The sequence below is a fragment of the Neoarius graeffei genome, chromosome 13 (assembly GCF_027579695.1).
Source record: "Neoarius graeffei isolate fNeoGra1 chromosome 13, fNeoGra1.pri, whole genome shotgun sequence".
Taxonomy (NCBI): Eukaryota; Metazoa; Chordata; class Actinopteri; order Siluriformes; family Ariidae; genus Neoarius; species Neoarius graeffei.
The window spans coordinates 81,451,262-81,472,449 of NC_083581.1; the positions used below are offsets into that span (position 1 = coordinate 81,451,262).

General features: G+C 45.7%; 1 protein-coding gene across 6 annotated transcripts in view; it reads left to right on the top strand.

Moving 5' to 3' along the window:
* The window catches only part of LOC132897201 (cadherin-like protein 26), a 186,686-nt gene that overhangs the window by 84,781 nt on the left and 80,717 nt on the right, over positions 1 to 21,188 (top strand). For all 6 annotated transcript variants that reach the window (XM_060938643.1, XM_060938644.1, XM_060938642.1 and 3 more), the window contains 2 exons: positions 76 to 356; positions 599 to 741. In XM_060938643.1, the coding sequence (XP_060794626.1) occupies positions 76 to 356; positions 599 to 741 (424 nt within the window). The remainder of the gene's footprint in view (positions 1 to 75; positions 357 to 598; positions 742 to 21,188) is intronic.

The window sequence follows — 21,188 nt, forward strand, 5'->3', positions numbered from 1 at the left end:
CGGCACTTTATACTTAACTCTACATATTTTGAAGAAGGTGTTTAATATGTGGATATTTATGTCCTTGTTTCACAGGGAAAGGATTACGAGAGGACTACTCTAACTGAGCTGGAAATAGGAGTCGAGAATGAAGAGCCATTATTTTTATGCATTGACGGAAAGCCAATTATTCCTGTACCAGAGACTTTAAAAGGAAAGAGCACAGTTAAAGTCGCTATTAAAGTCATCGATGTGAATGACCCACCAAAGTTTCAGAATAAAATTCAGAAGGTTTACAGGGTTGAGGAAGAAGAGCCAGGAGATGTGTTGTACATACCCACAGTCACAGATGAGGATTCAGACCCAGCTAAACTGAGGTATGTATGAAAAGTAGCAGGTTTTACTGTGGATAATGACATGAAGTTGGGTTGTGTTTAGCCTCAGGTAGTTGCTGCAATTTTCTTGACCTGTCAAATTTTGCAAACTATGATACAACCTTAAGGACTTATTTACAAAGGCTTTAGGCTTTGAAGTATAAATTTAAGGGCAAAAATTTATTTTATTTTTCACACAACTGTCCAATTGTGGAAAAAAAAAATAACTGGATTTGTGTTTCAAGGTATGAGCTAGTAGAAGATCCAGCTAAGTGGATGTCCATAGACCCACAGACAGGCAAGATCACTTTGGCAAAGAAGATGGACCGCGAATCTCCATATGTCCACAACAGCACCTATACTGTCACGATGAGAGCAATAGATGATGGTATGATTTCCTAGAACAGACTTTATTCATGCTTTACACAGTTCTAATGTAACTGAAAGAAATTGTTATGATGTACTGATACCACAACACTGTTGAAACAAATTAAAAATGTGGTCTGGTCTCACAAAGAAAAAACATACAGCACCGGTCAAAAGTATGGACACACCAACTCATTCATAGGTTTTCTTTTTTTCTGTATTTCGACTATTTTCTACATTGTCAAACAATGCTGAAGACATCAAAACTATGAAATAACAGCTGGATCATGCATGGAATTATGTGGCAAAAAAAAGTGTTAAAAAAACAAAATACATTTTATCCATCCATCATTTGTAGCTGCTTATCCTGTACAGGGTCGCAGGCAAGGTGGAGCCTATCCAAGCTGACTATGGGTGAGAGGGAGGGTACACCCTGGATAAGTTGCCAGGTCATCACAGGGCTGACGCATAGAGACAAACAACCATTCACACCTACAGTCAATTTGGGGCCACCAATTAGCCTAACCTGCATGTCTTTGGACTGTGGGGGAAACCAGAGCAAACCCATGCAGACACAGGGAGAACATGCAAACTCCACACAGAAAGATCCTTGTCGGCCGCTGGGCTCGAATCCAGGACCTTCTTGCTGTGAGGCAACAGTGCTAACCACTACACCACCATGCTGCCATAATACAGTTCATATTTTAGATTCTTCAAAGTAGCCACAATTTACCTTGATGATGCTTTGCACACTATTGGCATTATCTTAACCAGCTTCATGAGGCAGTTACTTGGAATGCTTTTCAATGAACAGATGTGCCTTATCAAAAGTTAATTAGTGGAATTTCTTGTGCCATTTCTTTCTTTATGCATTTGAGCCTGTCAAATAGTAAATAATAAATTACTGTAAATAGCTCTATTCTATAACTGGAGTATCTGAAAGAAATTGAATCAAACGCAACTGGACTTGGTTTTAAGTCTTTAAAGACATTTCGCCTCTCATCTTAGAGGCTTCATCAGTTCACTTAATCAGCTTATCTGACTGGACTGGGCTAGTCTGACCAGCTGGTGTGAGTACCCAGGTATTTAACCTTTCTGCAGTCATTCTCAAGTCCACTGATGTCATTCAGTGCATTTACATGCACATAGAGAGAATCGAATTTCTGCTGTTGCTCGACTGAAATCGAAGTTCAAAATGCCATGTATACACCTTAATTCGGCTGAAATTGAACCAAACTTGATTTATCGGTGTAACAGTTCTTATGAAGGGGTGGAGCACAGAGGACGGCAGGACAGAGATCAGGTTCAACAATCGTTTTATTTTTACACTTTTCAGTGGTCTCTCAAACACACACACACAGCCAGACACAGGCGCACACACATCAGGTGTCTGGTTCGGGAGAGATCCTCTGCTCTCCCTCCCTAAATAGGGTGCGGTCACTGGGAAGACACACACACAAACAGGTTAATTGCAGTCAGGTGTAGTGATTCTGCCACTTACCTTCCCTGACTCCACCCTCCTGTCACAGACTGGCGCTTGACCACGCCCCCGCTGCCACATACCCCCACCACCCGACTCAGGCCGGGCGGCCGTCCGGCCTGCAGCCGACTCCCCCCCCTTGACGGGAGAGGAAGTCTGCCATGACCATCTGCGCCCCCGGCCTGTGGACCACCTTAAAATTGAAGGGTTGGAGTGCCAGATACCAAAGGGTGATCTGCGCATTGGCATCTTTCAGGCGGTGGAGCCACTGGAGGGGCGCGTGGTCCGAACAGAGGGTGAAAAGGCACCCCAGCAGGTAGTAACGGAGGGCGAGGACTGCCCACTTGATCGCCAGACACTCCTTCTCAATGGTGCTGTAGTGCCCCTCACGCACTGACAGCTTTCTACTGATGTAGAGGATGGGGCTGTCCTCCCCCTCCACCTCCTGGGACAAAACTGCCCCCAGCCCTCTGTCCGACGCATCGGTCTGCAACACAAAAGGGAGAGAAAAGTCAGGGGAGAGTAATAGTGGCCCCCCACACAGTGCAGCCTTTACCTCAGAAAAAGCCCGCTGGCATTGCTCCGTCCACTGGACCGGATCTGGGGCCCCCTTTTTAGTGAGATCAGTCAGCGGGCTGGTGACATCTGAATAATTAGGTATAAACCTACGATAATAGCCAGCCAGCCCCAGGAACTGTCTCACCCCCTTTATGGTCTTGGGCCTCGGGCAGGCCACAATTGCTGTGGTCTTGTTAATTTGGGGACGCACCTGCCTGTTGCCCAAGTGGAAGCCCAGATACCGTACTTCCACCCGCCCAATCGCACACTTCTTTGGGTTGGCTGTGAGACCCACTTGCCTCAGCGACCTAAGGACGGCCCTTAGGTGTTCAAGGTGCCTCAGCCAGTCATTACTATATATGATGATGTCATCGAGATAGGCAGCCGCATAGATGGCGTGGGGGCGGAGGACCCGGTCCATCAGCCGCTGAAACGTAGCGGGCACCCCAAACAGCCCAAATGGAAGTGTGACGAATTGGTATAAACCAAACGGTGTGGAAAAGGCCGTTTTTTCTTGGGATAGTGGAGTCAAGGGGATCTGCCAATATCCCTTCGTCAAATCCAGTGTTGAATAAAAGCGAGCCGTGCCTAGTCGATCGAGCACTATAAATCGACGGCTCTGTGACAGCTGCTCCCGCCAAAGCGACACCGGGACCTCCCCCTGCTAAATGGCAGGACCCACTCTTTACTAAGCGCGTCATCAAACCCCGAAATCCCGGCCAATCAGTCCCTAAAATTAAAGAGTGGGTAAGGCCTTCACTATAAATTTTTCCCCTCTGAAAAAAATGTGGACTGACACCAGAGGGTAGCGGTGAATATCCCCGTGCACACACAACACCTTCACCCCCTGTGCTCCCCCCAATGCCTCGTTTTGGACCAGGCTTTGGTGAATTGAGGTCGGATTACAGCCAGAATCCACCAACGCCTGATATGTATCCCCTTGGATACTCACCAGTATGCGATACTCTCCGGCCCGATCGAGGGCGGCCTCTGGCGCGTCGGGGATCCGAGCCACCACGCCCACTTCCATCACCATGCACTGCTGTTGAAAGTGGCCCGGCTCCCCACAGAGCCAGCAAACTGGCCCGGGCTTTCCCTCTGCACTGGTGATCTGGGGCTCACTCACCTGAGGTGGGGGAGAGACAGACACAGAAGGGAGAAACGGGAGGGCACCGCAGGTGCGGCGGGCCGGCTGGGGTGGTGCCGGCCCCCGCCTCTGCGGTGGGGGAATGGGGCGAGGATGGGACACAGGAGGAGGGGGAGAGAGAGAGAGAGAGAAGAGGAGAGAAGAGAAGATGCCATCTGCTGTCCTGCCGCCGGGACAGCCGCCAAATGGTCCTCCGCCAGCTCGACTGCCCCATCCAGCGACACCGGGCGGTGGCACTGGACCCACTCCACAGTTCCTGTTGGCAAGCGTGCGATGAACTGTTCCAGCACCACCTGGTCGATGATTCCCTCGGCGTCACAGTTGTTGGCCCTCAACCACTGCCAGCAGGCGTCCCGGAGCTGCTGGCCGAACGCGAACGGCCGGCCGACTTCCTCCAAGCGCAATGCGTGGAAGCGCTGACGCTGCTGTTCTGGGGTGCGCCCCATGGGCTGGAGGATGGCCCGGTGGAGGTCCGCGTAGGCCAGCCGGCGGTCAGCGGGGAGTTGAAGCGCAGCCAGCTGCGCCTCTCCCGTTAGCAGGGGGAGGAGGCGCGCTGCGCACTGCTCCATCGGCCACCCCGACGCTTCGGCGACCTGCTCAAAGAGCGTGATGAACGCCTCGGGGTCGTCCTGCAGGCCCATCTTGGTGACGGTGAGGGGAGATGGGCCCGCGGTAGGAGCGCTGGTGGACCCCGCCGACGCGAGGAGGTGCCAGAACGCCTCTCGATCTTCCTGTTGGGCCAACACCAGGGCCTCGAACCGCTGTTCTTGCTCCTTTCGGAGGGTGAGTAGCGCCTGGTGCTGGCTTTGCTGGGCCGTAGCGAGGGCGTGGACCAGTTCAGCGAATGGGGAAGACTCCATGGGGCTGTTAGGCTGCTGTGCTCCAGATCCCGGGTTTCGGTACCACTGTAACAGTTCTTATGAAGGGGTGGAGCACAGAGGATGGCAGGACAGAGATCAGGTTCAACAATCATTTTATTTTTACACTTTTCAGTGGTCTCTCAAACACACACACAGCCAGACACACGCGCACACACATCAGGTGTCTGGTTCGGGAGAGATCCTCTGCTCTCCCTCCCTAAATAGGGCACGGTCACTGGGAAGACACACACAAACAGGTTAATTGCAGTCAGGTGTAGTGATTCTGCCACTTACCTTCCCTGACTCCACCCTCCTGTCACAGACTGGCGCTTGACCACGCCCCCGCTGCCACACTCAGAATCGAGCTACACGACCTAGATTATGCGATTTCTGCCGAGCTACTTAGTGCATGTATACCCTATCGAGCTACGTATTCGAGCTACTTACTTCAGCACTGCCCCTTCTGGAAGTGATGAGTGACGAGACCACAAGCGGGAAACACAACAGCCTCGGTCAGCATGACAACGAATCATGACAATGGCATGAATCTTTTCTTTTTGTGGCATTGTTTGCACTGTTAAAATTTAGCTCACTTACTGTATCACCAAATACATCTGTACAGCTGTTGCATAGCTGTGAATTGTGTACATAAACAAGTCATTGTGTGTGTGTGTGTGTGTGTGTGTGTATATATGTCCAACATCTGAAGAATGTCAATAAAAACAAAACAATTGAACTTTGTGTTTATTAAGACATAAGTTAAATTGTAAGCAAAAAAAAAAAAATTTTTGTAAGCAAAAAATGGACTTTAGAAAAATATACAATTGTGCAAAATAAGTTGTCTTACAAAACAGTGGCCTGCGCAGGACAGTTTGTAGCCATACAGTCTGTTAGAGCAAGCCTAACAGCTTGAGCACGGAACTTGTGAACACGGAACTGCCAGTGTTGCCAGATTAGGCGGTTTTAAGTGCATTTTGGCGGATTTGAACATGTTTTGGGCTGGAAAACGTCAGCAGTATCTGGCAACACTGCTGATAACTTTGTTTATACTCTTGAATAGCTCTTCTTCATGACGACAACCGGAAGTGTACCAACACGATGGGGCATGTAGCGCCACCTGTGGCTCGGGTGCACAATGTACCTCACACAATAGCTCGATTTGCTTGTGTGCATGTAGGATTGGATTTCTCTGGCACCCCTGCTGGGACCCTTTGCTCGATTACCGACAGCAGCTCGATTTGGATGTGCATGTAAACGTACTGATTGTTTATTTTGTGCTCCAGGGTGTGTGAAAGTCTTTGGAATCAACTTCCTTAGTGCTCCATTCTGTTGCAATGGCAGTCGTTTGTAGTCATGAGAGTTGCTGGAGTCACTTGAGGCCATTTGTGAACAACCATTGTTCTTGGAGGCTAAGGTGTGAAATCTCCTGGGTAGGGATGAAAGGACAGCATTGTAAGTGGTGTTGCAGACCTCCTCTTCTGTTGAGGGATGGTTTTACCAATTTCACATAGATGGTTTCCTTTACTCCTCTTTCAAACCACCTGTCTTCCCTGTCCAAAATATGTACATTGCTGTCCTCAAAGGAGTGTGCCTTTTCCTTTAGGTGTAAATGTATTGCAGAGTCTTGGTTTGAAGAGTTGGTCCTCCTGTGTTGGGCCATATGTTTGGGCCAATGTATGGCCCAACACAGGAGGGCCAACTCTTCAGGCCCTCAGTGCAGGAGGGCCAAGACTCTGTTGTCTATTTACACCTAAAGGAGAAGCCATACTCCTTTGAGGACAGCAATGTACATATTTTGGACACATCTAATGACCCTAAATGACTGCCATTACAACAGAATGGATCGCTAATGAAGTTGACTCCAAAGTCTTTATCACACCCTGGAGCATGAAAGAAACAATGGCCTTGAGATGAGTGGCCTTGAGAACAACTCCACAGAGGTCAAATACCTGGGTACTCACACTGGCTGGTCAGACTAGCCCAGTCCAGTCGGACAAGCTGATGAAGCGAACTGATGAAGCCTCTTGGATGAAATGTGAAACATCATCTTCAATGACTTAAAACAAAATCCAGTTGCATTTGATTCAATTTCTTTGCGATAACTGTGACCTGGATGAATGTGAATATTCACAGACATACAACCGGAGTAATCCATATTATGTCAAGAACCACTCAACTAATTAAAGAGAAACAACAATGCATCATTACTTTAAGACATGAAGTGTCGTATTAATAAAAATAAAGAAAATAATAATTCAATGGTGTGTCCAAACTTTTGACTGGTACTGAATAATCATTTATGGAAGGCATCTCCCACATCAGTGCAGATGTAACTGACATGGGAAAGTCTTAGACAGGAGTTGTTGTGCCACATTTCAAAATTGACTTTGGTCACTTCTTTGACAAGCTTTCAATTAAAGTATAACTTGTACCTTTTCAGATGGATGATAACAGAGGGATGGACAGATGGATGAATGTCAAGCAAGGCAGGCAGACAGGGTAGCAGGCAGATAGTTGAATGAACAAAGAATGCTCCAAACAAATCCCGTAATCCAAACAAAATGGTCAGTAGGCAAGGTGGTTAAAAAAGGTACAAAGTATATCCAAGGAGAGATAAAAATAAACTAAATATATCAAAATTAAAAGGCTTGTAAAGAACTATATGCCACTCATCTCCAAACAAATTCCTTTGTTCTGGGGGCATTGTGGCTCAGGTGGATAAGGCACCATACCATAAATCTGGGGACCCAGGTTCGATTCTGACCCAAGGTCATTTCCCGATCCCTCCCCGTCTCCCTCTATCCTGCTCATTTCCTGTCTCTACACTGTCCTATCCAATAAAGGTGAAAAAAAGCCCCCACCAAAAAAAATTCCTTTGTTCTCTGCTTCTGAGATCAAAGGTGAGTGGTGGCCATCTTAACTTCAAGGCTCTATCAAACTAAGGGTCCTTTTCAAAATAAAAGAACTAGGGGGTAAGGGAGCTCCTGTAGCACATATTACAAATTTGACTTTAAACTCAAAAATGGCTCTTACACGGCTCGCCCCTTATAGCTATCACAGGAAGCAAGCTATAACAAAACAAAAATGTAAATTTTCTAAAGAGCCATGTACTATACAAAATCTACTGTATGCAAAGAATCAGTGCATGCATCTGTGTGAGCGTGTGCACGTGCGCAAGTTCATACAGGCTTATTCAGCTTTAGGTTGCTGGCCTTCTACCAGCAAGCAAACCTTGCTGACGGGTCTCTCAAGCTGGCTTGTTTTGGTCTGAAGTTGTACACTGCAAACCAAGCCTTTAGAATCAGGGAGGGCTTCAGTAACTCTGGCCAACATCCACGATCCTCGTGGTGCCGTGGCATCTGCTACAAGTACACTGTCTCCCCATTGGAAGTTGCGTTTGCCGCGAGTCCATTTTTGCCGCATCTGCAAAAGGGGGAGATATTCTCGGATCCAACACTTCCAGAATAGGTTGGCAATGTACTGCACTTGCCTCCAGTGGCACCTCACATACAAGTCTTCCTTTGCAAACAACCCTGGAGGTAAGACAGGCTGAACCTTAAGCTGTAAGAGATGGTTAGGTGTTAGTGGTTCTAAATCATTCGGATCATCAGAGACTGTTGTGAGTGGACTGCTATTAAGAATGGCCTCAAATCTCACACATCACTGTCTGAAGGCCTTCATCATCCAGATACTGTTGGCTGGTCATGGACTGTAGTATTCTCTTGACCATGCGAATGAGTCTCTCCCATATCCCAGCATGATGTGCACCACGGGGAGGATTAAAAGTCCATTTCACTCCCTTTTGGAGTAGACTTTGTTCTATCTGTTGCAAGTTCCAGGATTTCAAAGCTTCTTTTAATTCCTTTTCAGTTGAGACAAGGTTTGTTCCAATGTCAGACCGCAACTCAGACACTTGCCCTCTTCTAGCGATGAAGCGTCTGAATGCATGTATACAGGAGTCAGTATCAAGCGATTGTGCAACCTCCAGATGTATAGCACGGCTGACAAGACATGTAAAAATCACTCCATAGCGCTTCACAAAGCTACGGCCTCGTTTTACTTCCAGTGGCCCAAAATAATCAACCCCTACATGAGTAAAGGGTGGTAGGTCAGAGGTCAGCCTGTCAACAGGAAGGTCTGCCATCTTCTGTTCACCAGAATTTGAATAGACTTTTCTGCATGTAGTGCACTCACAAATTACCTTTCTGGCAAGAGCGTTGGCACAGGGAATCCAATATCTTTGTCTAAGCTTGGAGAGCATAAAATTCCTTCCACTGTGTCCAACTTCTTGATGGATGTGGTGAAGTAACAGTTTGGAAACATGATGGTCCTTAGGTAAAATTGAAGGATGCTTTTGTTCAGTAGGCATGGCCATTTTTCTCAAGCGGCCACCAACCCTTAAGGTGCCAGAGTCTAGGAAAGGGTCTAGCCTGTAGATGGAGCTGTTTCTGCTTATGTATTGCAGAAATTGTGGAAATCCCTGCCTCTGGCAAAACTGCACAATAACCATCTCTGCATCTTCCATATCACTGACTGATAACATGTATGGACCAGTTTTCTCTTGTTTTCCTTTTCTTGTGACCATTGTATGCCTGCTTTGATCCATCCCTGCCTGGCGTTTCCTGGCCAGTTCTAAAAGAGTGGACTTCAACCTGAGGAACCATGCCATGGTTTTCTTCAGCTTCATCCATATTGAGAAGTAATTCATCAGGTAAGTAGTGACATCATAGCTGTACTTTACAGCAATGTTCACTGTAACAACCTTTCTTAACTCAGGATCGTCTGGAGAGAGGACAAGTTCAGACGGAGGGTCAGGCCAGCAATCAGGCGATTCCTTTAAGAAATCCGGACCGCTGTTCCAGGTCTGTCTTTTCAGAAAGGTTTCAATGTGCAGTCCTCGAGTAGCACAATCAGCAGGGTTCAATTTTGTGCCTATGTATTTCCACTGAGACGCCTCTGATGTACTTCGGATGACGTTAAGGCGGTTGACTACAAAAGGTCTGAAGTCTTCTGCTTTCATTCCATATGTACCTCAAAATGGTCATGCTATCTGTCCAGAATAGAGACCTTTCCAATTCCATATGTATCTCCTCAGATAGCATCTGGTCCATACGTACTGCAAGAACAGCAGCAGTGAGCTCCATCCTTGGTGTAGTCATCAGTTTCAATGGGGCAATATGGGCCTTTCCCATTAGAAAGGTGACGTGAACCCTGTTGCTGCAACTTGTCAGCCTCAGATTGGGTATGGCACAGTTACCTATGTCACTCGCATCACAAAAGTGGTGCATCTGGGCTGCCTTGACACTTCCAAAAGTGGCTGGGACCAAACAGCAACTGACCTTGAACTCTTTCACTCTTGGAAGATCTTGCCACCATCGCTTCCAGGATTGGACATGGATCTCTGGCAACTCCTCATCCCATCCAATGTTCTGCTTGCATAACTCCTGTAGAATGCATTTTGCAGGAAAGGTGATGGGTGCGAGGAACCCAAGTGGATCATATATGGAACTGACCATGGAGAGAATTCCACGTCTACTGGTTGGATGCTCTTTGATGGTTACCTGGAACACGGATACATCTTTGACACACCATTGCACACCCAGCGCACTCTCAGTGGGCAGATCCTCAATGTCAAGGTCAAGATTTTTTACATCCTTTGCCCTTTCAGGCTCTGGGATGGAGGCTAGAACAGCCTTGTTGTTGCTTATCCATTTAGTTAATTTGAACCCCCCAATTGCACAGAGTAACTTCAACTCCTCACAGAGCTTGATGGCATGGCTCTCTGTGTCAGCCTTCAGCAAGTTGTATACATAAAAGTTGTTCTTAACTGTGCTTGTTGCTTCAGCTGAGAAGCACCATTTGTTATCCTCAGCTGTCCTTCTTAATGCGTAGCTTGCTGAGCTGGCTGATGTTGTTGCACCGAAAAGATGCACAATCATTCTGTATTCCTTTAGTGGATGAGTGATGTCCCCATCTGGCCATCAGAGGAAACAAAGAAAGTTGACATGACGAGGCAAGATTTTCACTTGGTGGTACATTTTCTCCACATCTACCATGATGGCAATTTTGCCTTGACGAAAGCAGACTAAAACTCCAATCAAGGTGTTCATGAGGTTTGGACCTTGAAGAAGCTCGATATTTAGTGAGGTCCCCTGGTAACCCACAGAGCAGTCAAATACTACATGCAAGCTCCCCTTCTTTGGGTGAAACACACCATGATGTGGTATGTACCACACCTTTCCTTCTTCTTGAGTCAGCCGGTCTTGGGGTACAAGCTCAGCATGCCCACTAGAGATGGCCGTTTCCATAAAGGCCCTGTATTCTTTGTGGAAATCACCGTTTCTCTGAAACTTTTTCTTCAATGACAATGTTCTTTATTCTGCCAGGTGACTGTTGTTTGGCATTGTGAGGTTGTCCTTCTTGAATGGTAAAGGCAACTGATAATGTCCATTGACCATCTCAGCAGAGCTGTCCATAATCTGCATGAATTTACAATCTTCTACTGACATTTGGTTCTTTTCATCAAACCTCTTCTCTGGGAAATCATGGTTATATTGCTGGTTCAGAAGGTCACTCAATTGATCAACGGAAATACGATGCACATGAACATGCCTATGACCTTGCTTATTGGTGCATGCATCTTCACCATGGAGAAGTCCATTCATCACCCAACCTATGAGAGTCTTGATAGCAAAGGGTCCATTATCCTGGCTATTTATGATTCTCCAAGGCTCCATCGATTTAAGTGCATTTATACTGCTATGACCACTTGGCTCAAAGCGGTGACAACATAAGGGAGACCACACCGATAAACAATAGTTGTTTAATACATTAAATTTCAAGAGAAAATCAGTGAAGGTAAAATAACCAAAAATGTGGTGAAAGTCAGCATTGTGAAATGTAATGCGTAAAAAGGTAGAGGGAGAGAGAGAGAGAATAAAAAAGGAGGCCACATGCAGTCAGCCCTAGGAGCAAGGGGCTGGAGCAGCCAAAGCCGGAGCAGGAAATGACCCCCGAACATCCCGGGAGGAGGTGTTTAGAACCCCCTCCCAATGAGCTCCAATTAGCTGGCAAATTGGCCACCATGGCCCACACAGCCATGTTGACCAGCTCCCCCTGCAGCCTGGGAGCAGGAAGACCGGGCAACCATGTATACTATGTAGAGGAGGAATGAGACATGCCTGGCTCTACTGTGCTGTGGCTAACATCACCTATGAGCAAGTCAACTCCTGCATCAATGCTGGGAATCTGAACATCCTGAAGATAAAGCCATTTTGCTAAATCATCTTGTGTAGGGATGTGTTTCTTGCTAACTGAAATTTCCTGCTGAGTATAAGTTTCAGGCAATTCTATAAAGGCCTTTCCTTCCAGTGCACAAACTTCCAGGGCCCCGACAACCAGGCTGTTAACAGCTTTCTTTTGCCCCATCGTGCGCAGAAGTATTTGTTGTTCTTTGCCCATCGCATTCAACCTTCTTCGGAGCTGCTCTGTGCAAAATGTTGCGGAGCTCCCTGGGTCAAGGAAAGCATATGTCTGTATTGTGTGGTTTGAGTTCTTCAGTTTGACTTGGACTGGGACAATTGAAAGAGTGCAGTGCTCATCACTATTATCAAACACCTCTGCTTTCAGTGAAACTAGGCCACTGTTCACCATCTTTCCAAGATCTTTGCCTGAGTCACCTAAAGAATTCTGGCCTTTCATTTCATTCTGTGATATGTGTAAGATACTGGGGTGGTGTTTAGAGCACACAGAACATGTTTGCCTGTTTTTACAATTTTGGCTCATGTGCCCTTTAATCAGACAACCAAAGCAAATACCTTTAGTATTTAAAAGATCAACTTTTGCATTATGAGACCTTTTTAGCAATTCCTGAGATGATGTAATCTCATGCTTATCATCACAGACAGGACAGAGTTTTGACAGACTGGGCACTTTGGACACTTGCACAACATTCTCTGCAGTAGAATGTCCTGCAGTGTTCTCAGGTACCACTGCTACAGTTGTGGCAAAGCTGGCCCCTTTGTTCTTCTGTCTGGGACTCAGAATGGGCTTACCGATGTTGATGGTTGCCCTTGATGGTCTTTTAGATGCTGGGACATCTTGAAGGCTTCCAAAAATGTGATCTTGCAGAATCCTGCCCTGTCTTTCCAAGAAATGAACAAGATCTCCAAATGTGGCCCTTGCTCCTGTTCTTTCTTTTATATCAAAAGCATGCGTTCTCCATTTTTCTTTCACTTTGTATGGCACCTTGGAGGCAAGCAGTCTCAGATTTGATGGTGGATTAAATTCATCTATGTACCTTAAAGTGCACAATAGATTGCAACAGCCATGCAGGAAGAGAGCATACAGTGGGGCAAAAAAGTATTTAGTCAGCCACCAATTGTGCAAGTTCTCTCACTTAAAAAGATGAGAGAGGCCTGTAATTTTCATCATAGGTACACTTCAACTATGAGAGACAGAATGGGGGGAAAGAATCCAGGAATTCACCTTGTAGGATATTTAATGAATTAATTGGTAAATTCCTCTGTAAAATAAGTATTTGGTCACCTACAAACAAGCAAGATTTCTGGCTCTCACAGACCTGTCACAACTTCTTTAAGAGGCTCCTCTGTCCTTCACTCGTTACCTGTATTAATGGCATCTGTTTGAACTCGTTATCAGTATAAAAGACACCTGTCCACAACCTCAAACAGTCACACTCCAAACTCCACTATGGCCAAGACCAAAGAGCTGTCAAAGGACACCAGAAACGAAATTGTAGACCTGCACCAGGCTGGGAAGACTGAATCTGCAATAGGTAAGCAGCTTGGTGTGAAGAAATCAACTGTGGGAGCAATTATTAGAAAATGGAAGACATACAAGACCACTGATAATCTCCCTCGATCTGGGGCTCCACGCAAGATCTCACCCCGTGGGGTCAAAATGATCACAAGAACGGTGAGCAAAAATCCCAGAACCACACGGGGGGACCTAGTGAATGACCTGCAGAGAGCTGGGACCAAAGTAACAAAGGCTACCATCAGTAACACACTACGCCACCAGGGACTCAAATCCTGCAGTGCCAGACGTGTCCCCCTGCTTAAGGCAGTACGTCCAGGCCCGTCTGAAGTTTGCTAGAGAGCATTTGGATGATCCAGAAGAGGATTGGGAGAATGTCATATGGTCAGATGAAACCCAAATAGAACTTTTTGGTAAAAACTCAACTTGTCATGTTTGGAGGAGAAAGAATGCTGAGTTGCATCCAAAGAACACCATACCTACTGTGAAGCATGGGGGTGGAAACATCATGCTTTGGGGCTGTTTTTCTGCAAAGGGACCAGGATGACTGATCCAGGTAAAGGAAAGAATGAATGGGGCCATGTATCGTGAGATTTTGAGTGAAAACCTCCTTCCATCAGCAATGGCATTGAAGATGAAACGTGGCTGGGTCTTTCAGCATGACAATGATCCCAAACACACCGCCCGGGCAACGAAGGAGTGGCTTCGTAAGAAGCATTTCAAGGTCCTTGAGTGGCCTAGCCAGTCTCCAGATCTCAACCCCATAGAAAATCTTTGGAGGGAGTTGAAAGTCCATGTTGCTCAGCGACAGCCCCAAAACATCACTGCTCTAGAGGAGATCTGCATGGAGGAATGGGCCAAAATACCAGCAACAGTGTGTGAAAACCTTGTGAAGACTTACAGAAAACGTTTGACCTCTGTCATTGCCAACAAAGGGTATATAACAAAGTATTGAGATGAACTTTTGTTATTGACCAAATACTTATTTTCCACCATAATTTGCAAATAAATTCTTTAAAAATCAGACAATGTGATTTTCTGGATTTTTTTTCTCATTCTGTCTCTCATAGTTGAAGTGTACCTATGATGAAAGTTACAGGCCTCTCTCATCTTTTTAAGTGGGAGAATTTGCACAATTGGTGACTGACTAAATACTTTTTTGCCCCACTGTAACTGTAGAGCCTCACCATTGTCTGATGGGATGTTGTCCCAACTTAAGGCTTTGCCTGTGTAAGCACTTGTTATCTTGAACTCATCTCCAAAATGAACTTCCAGTAGCCTCTTTGCCTCTGCATAGCCCCTGTCTGCACCCATATGAAGACAGCTTCTGACCAACTCCTTTGGCTGGCCAGAGGTGAACTGTTCGAGGTAATAAAGCCTGTCTTGGCTACTGATGGTATTTCTCTCAATGCGGTGTTCAAAGGCTTGTATGAATGGTCTGAAATTGAGAGGTTCTCCATTGAATACAGTCAGATCTCTAGTTGGAAGTGAATTCATCTTTTGCTGCTGCACAATAAGATCAGCTATATCACCCATGTTATTGTTGCTTGAGGCTGCGAGTGGTTGGGAAGCGCCTGCAGCAGCCTGACTGGTCTGATTCAGTTGCATCATTTGAACACGCCAGTCGGACCTCCAGGGCCTTATGTCCTGTACTAAGGCTCTTTGCAGTGGAGTTTTGGGAACAACAGAAATTTGGGCATATTCCACAGGTGATGGTTCTGGATGAAGATCTCCATTTACTCTTTTATACTGACTCCAGATATACATTCATTGCATCTCCTGGCATTTCTGAAAGCTCTGTTGATGCGAGTTTGGAGCTCATTAGTTGAGTATCGATGCTCTGTAAAACCTGTATTTTAGCATCGGCTGCAGCCAGCTCTGTTTCAAGTTCAACTCTTTCCATTGCATTTTGAACTTCAATTTGTTCCTTTAGCAAGGCGTGTTTTTTCTGAAGTGCTGCGGTACGTTGCAGAAGGACTGCCTTTTCAGCTTCAGCTTTCAGGCAAGCAGAAGACACCAAAGATGACTTGGAGGCAGTACTGGTAGAACGTGTAGGTCCTATCCTACTGGCTGACACATTGGATATGCCATCTAGAGGAGTAACCACAGGCTGAAATTCACTTTGAGCACTTTTCCACATGTCTACCTCCTTCAAAAATGTTTCAAATGTTTGCATTTTTGCTTCATAACAATCACGTCTCCTTTCATCTTCATCAACTAACACTTGCACAGATTGATGAATGTCTTTAAAATCATTCAATGCCACATTTAACTGTTCAAGGCCTGTGTTAACAGCTTCAGTGTTTCCACTCTCTAGTGATTCCTTCAGTTCATTCATTCTGCGTGTACACACACCAAGTTTCCCTCTGCGCATTGCGCAAAGTGAATTAAAATTTGTCATCAGCCATATTTAAGCTCAGTTCACAATACACAAAATAAATACTCTTCAAAAATCCACACAGCAGTTGTATATTTTTCTTATTCTCTTCAAAACATGAACCAAAATCATAATCTGCTCCAATAGTAAATTCAAGTTCAGCAATAGGGCACTCCAATAGTGAACCACTTTCAAAAGCAAACTCTCAAAAGATCAAAAAACTTCTTAAATTCCAAAGACTTAACTCAAAAACTCCAATTGCTTCCATTGCAGTCAACAAAGGATCCCATGCTTTCCAAACAATTCAAAAAATAAGTCCATTGCCAAACAGTGCAAGTGATGGCAAAGTTCTTTACCATTTGTTGTGCCACGTTTCAGAATTGACTTTGGTCACTTCTTTGACAAGCTTTCAATTAAAGTATAACATGTACCTTTTCAGATGGATGATAACAGAGGGATGGATAGATGGATGAATGAATGAATGAATGTCAAGAAAGGCAGGGTAGCAGGCAGATAGTTGAATGGACAAAGAATGCTCCAAACAAATCCCGTAATCCAAACAAAATGGTCAGTAAGCAAGGTGGTTAAAAAAGGTACAAAGTATATCCAAGGAGAGATCAAAATAAACTAAATATATCAAAATTCAAAGGTTTGTAAAGAACTATATGCCACTAGTCTCCAAACAAATTCCTTTGTTCTCTGCTTCTGAGATCAAAGGTGAGTGGTGGCCATCTTAACTTCAAGGCTCTATCCAGCTCTATCAAACTTAGGGTCCTTTTCAAAATAAAAGAACTAGGGGGTAAGGGAGCTCCTGTAGCACATATTACAATTTGACTTCTCATCTCATCTCATTATCTCTAGCTGCTTATCCTGTTCTACAGGGTCACAGGCAAGCTGGAGCCTATCCCAGCTGACTACGGGCGAAAGGCGGGGTACACCCTGGACAAGTCGCCAGGTCATCACAGGGCTGACACGTAGACACAGACAACCATTCACACTCACACCTATGGTCAATTTAGAGTCACCAGTTAACCTAACCTGCATGTCTTTGGACTGTGGGGGAAACCAGAGCACCCGGAGGAAACCCACGTGGACACGGGGAGAACATGCAAACTCCACACAGAAAGGCCCTCGCCGGCTACGGGGCTTGAACCCGGACCTTCTTGCTGTGAGGTGACAGCGCTAACCACTACACCTCTGTGCCGCCACCTGGAATATGCCTTGTACTTAATAAAAATGCATTATTAAATTGTATTTAATGAAAACCAGTTGTTGACTGCTTGAACTTCTATGGGTGCATCGTCCCACGGGAACAAGGGTGGTTGGTAGCCGAGTATGCACTGGAAGGGTGTTAGCTGAGTTGCAGAGTGCTTCAGAGAGTTGTGTGCATACTCGGCCCATGGCAGGAAACGTGCCCAGTCCCCCTGGTTGTGCATGCAATAGATACAAAGGAAGCAGCCGATCTCCTGGTTAGCCCGCTCTACCTGTCCATTGGACTGGGGGTGGTATCCGGATGTGAGACTAACAGACACCCCCAGCCTCTCCATGAAGCTTGACCAGAGTTTGGAGATGAACTGCAGTCCTCAGCCACTAACGATGTCTTCTGGGATGCCGTAGTGACAGAAGATATGTTGGAATAGGAGCTCTGCAGTTTGTGCAGCCGTGGGAATGCCTGGAAGAGGGATAAGTTTCAGAGACTTCGAGAATCGGTCTATGGTGACCCATAATCGTGGTCTTGTTCTGGGACATGGGAAGGTCCGTGATGAAATCGATGACTAATTTTGTCAAAGGACACTGTGGGACAGGTAGAGGCATGAGTTTGCTAGCAGGAGCCCAAGAAACCTTGGCTTGTGCACAGTTGGAGCATGAGGAGATGAAGCGGTTGATCTCAGTCATCATGGTGTCCCACCAGTACCCGTTATTCAGCATCTGGTACATGTGTTGACTGTTCAGATGACCGGTGGCTGGAGAGGAGTGCGCCCAGGTGATGAGCTTACTGCATAGTCATGGGGGCATGAAGAGAAGACCAGGTGGGATGTTGTCAGGCGTGGTCTGCGGTTGATGCTTACGAATTTTGCTGTCCAGGTCCCATGTAATGGACTGGATGAAGTATTCAGGAGGAATGATGGATTGTGTTTCAGCATCTCTGGGAGATGGATCCACAGCGCAGGACAATGCATCAGCCTTGGTGTTCTTGGAACCTGGTCTGAAGGAAATTGAGAAGTGAAATCTTGTGAAGAGTGCCCACCTGGCCTGATGTGGGTTCAATCTTTTGGCTTTTTTGAGGTACTCTAAGTTCTTGTGATCAGTTAGAATGATGAACTGATGTGTGGTTCCCTCCAGCCAGCGTCACCACTCTTCCAAGGCTAACTTGATTCCCAGTAGCTCATGGTTACCAACATCATAGTTCCTCTCAGCTGGGTTGAGCTTCTTAGAGAAGAAGGTCACAGGATGTAGTTTTGGCCTTTCTCCAAACCTTTGTGACAGGATAGCTCTGACACCTGTGTCTGAGGTGTCTACCTCTACGACGAAGGGTTTGGTGGGATCTGGATGCTGAAGGATGGGAGCAGACATGAATGCACACTTGAGTTGGTTGAAAGCTTCCTCTGCCTGTAGATTCCATCTTAGGCACTTGGGGCCTTTTTTCAGGAGGATGGTCAGAGGTGAAGCCAAGGTGCTGAAGTTCCCGATGAAGTGGCGGTAGACATTGGCGAATCCGAGAAATCTTTGAAGGTCTTTAACCGTACTGGGTTGAGGCCATGAGGTGATGGCCAAGTCTTTGGCAGAGTCCATGCTGACTCCCTCTGGGCTGATGATGTAGCCCAGGAAGGAGATCTTGTCCAGGTGGAATTCGCATTTCTCTGACTTTACATAGAGGCGATTCTCCAGAAGATGCTTTAGCACTGTTCTGAAATGGTCTAGGTGACTCTGGAAGTCTGGTGAGTAGATCAAGATATTGTCGATATAGGCAATGACATACTTTCCCAGCATGTCCCGTAGTACATTGTTGTTGAAGTTCTGGAACACACTGGGAGCTGAAGACAGACCATAAGGCATGACATTGTACTTGAAGTGACCTGCGGTTGTGCTAAAGGCTGTCTTCCATTCGTCATTAGAATCAAATCGAGTGAAGTTGTAAGCACTTCTGAGGTCCAACTTAGAAAATACCTTGGCTGACCCGAGTTGCTCCAGAGCTGCTGGTACCAATGGAAGTGGATACAGGTACTTAACTGTAACCTCATTAAGACCTTGATAGTCGATACAAGGCCGAAGTCCACCTCCTCGCTTCTCGATGAAGAAGAACCCCGCTGAGGCAGGAGACTTCAATGGTTGAATGTATCCCTGCTTGAGAGCTTCCTGGATGTATTCCTCCATGGCAGCATGTTCCTTCTGAGATAGTGGATAGATGCGCCCTCTAGGAGGTGCTGTGCCTGGCACAAGGTCGATGGCACAGTCATAAGGTCTGTGCGGGGGTAGTCCACAGGCCTTCCCTTTACTGAAGACTTCAAAGAAGTCCTTGTAACAGTCAGGAATGTTGTCCATGGAGGCTGGAAGCAGGCTCTCTACTGAGGTGGAGGAAATGAGGAGTTGAGGACATGTGATGCAGCTCTGGAAGCATGTGGGTGACCATTGGTGTATCTCCTTATTATGCCAGGAGATGAGTGGATCATGTGCTTGAAGCCATGGGTAACCAAGGATAATATCATGGTGTTCAGTGGCCATGATGTACAAAGAGATGGTTTCTTGATGGAGCACCCCTACTTCAGGGATGAGAATGAAAAATATTAAAAAAGTCTAAAAAAACAGGGCGGGGCCCTCAGGAGCTAATGATTTTTGGCTTTTTTTTTTTTTTACCCCAAAACCATTAATTTTATCAGCAAAAAGTTGCAATTTATTTGGAAATAAATTCCCCTTCTTGGTGGATTACCAGGTGAAAATGATTAATATGGTACAAAAGACTTCTTTTTAATCAATTCACATTTGATGATTTCAAAAAATCAATGCACCTTTTAATATAAACGAGCTCTACAGTATCATATTTCTGCATTTTTGCTATTCATGTCTTTGAATACTCTAATCCTTTAAAATGAAGTGCAAACCAGAAAAAAGTTCTATCCAATAATTCTCTTAAGCTTTCTTCTGATGTTATCATGGTAGCAGGAGGTCTTGCATACAACCCCGATTCCAAAAAAGTTGGGACAAAGTACAAATTGTAAATAAAAACAGAATGCAATAATTTACAAATCTCAAAAACTGATATTGTATTCACAATAGAACATAGACAGCATATCAAATGTCAAAAGTGAGACATTTTGAAATTTCATGCCAAATATTGGCTTATTTGAAATTTCATGACAGCAACACATCTCAAAAAAGTTGGGACAGGGGCAATAAGAGGCTGGAAAAGTTAAAGGTACAAAAAAGGAACAGCTGGAGGACCAAATTGCAACTCATTAGGTCAATTGGCAATAGGTCATTAACATGACTGGTATAAAAAGTGCATCTTGGAGTGGCAGTGGCTCTCAGAAGTAAAGATGGGAAGAGGATCACAAATCCCCCAATTCTGCACCGACAAATAGTGGAGCAATATCAGAAAGGAGTTCGACAGTGTAAAATTGCAAAGAGTTTGAACATATCATCATCTACAGTGCATAATATCATCAAAAGATTCAGAGAATCTGGAAGAATCTCTGTGTGTAAGGGTCAAGGCCGGAAAACCATACTGGGTGCCCGTGATCTTCAGGCCCTTAGACGGCACTGCATCACATACAGGCATGCTTCTGTATTGGAAATCACAAAATGGGCTCAGGAATATTTCCAGAGAACATTATCTGTGAACACAATTCACCGTGCCATCCGCCGTTGCCAGCTAAAACTCTATAGTTCAAAGAAGAAGCCGTATCTAAACATGATCCAGAAGCGCAGATGTCTTCTCTGGGCCAAGGCTCATTTAAAATGGACTGTGGCAAAGTGGAAAACTGTTCTGTGGTCAGACGAATCAAAATTTGAAGTTCTTTATGGAAATCAGGGACGCCGTGTCATTTGGACTAAAGAAGAGAAGGACGACCCAAGTTGGTATCAGCACTCAGTTCAGAAGCCTGCATCTCTGATGGTATGGGGTTGCATTAGTGCATGTGGCATGGGCAGCTTACACATCTGGAAAGACACCATCAATGCTGAAAGGTATACTGTATCCAGGTTCTAGAGCAACATATGCTCCCATCCAGACAACGTTTATTTCAGGGAAGACCTTGCATTTTCCAACATG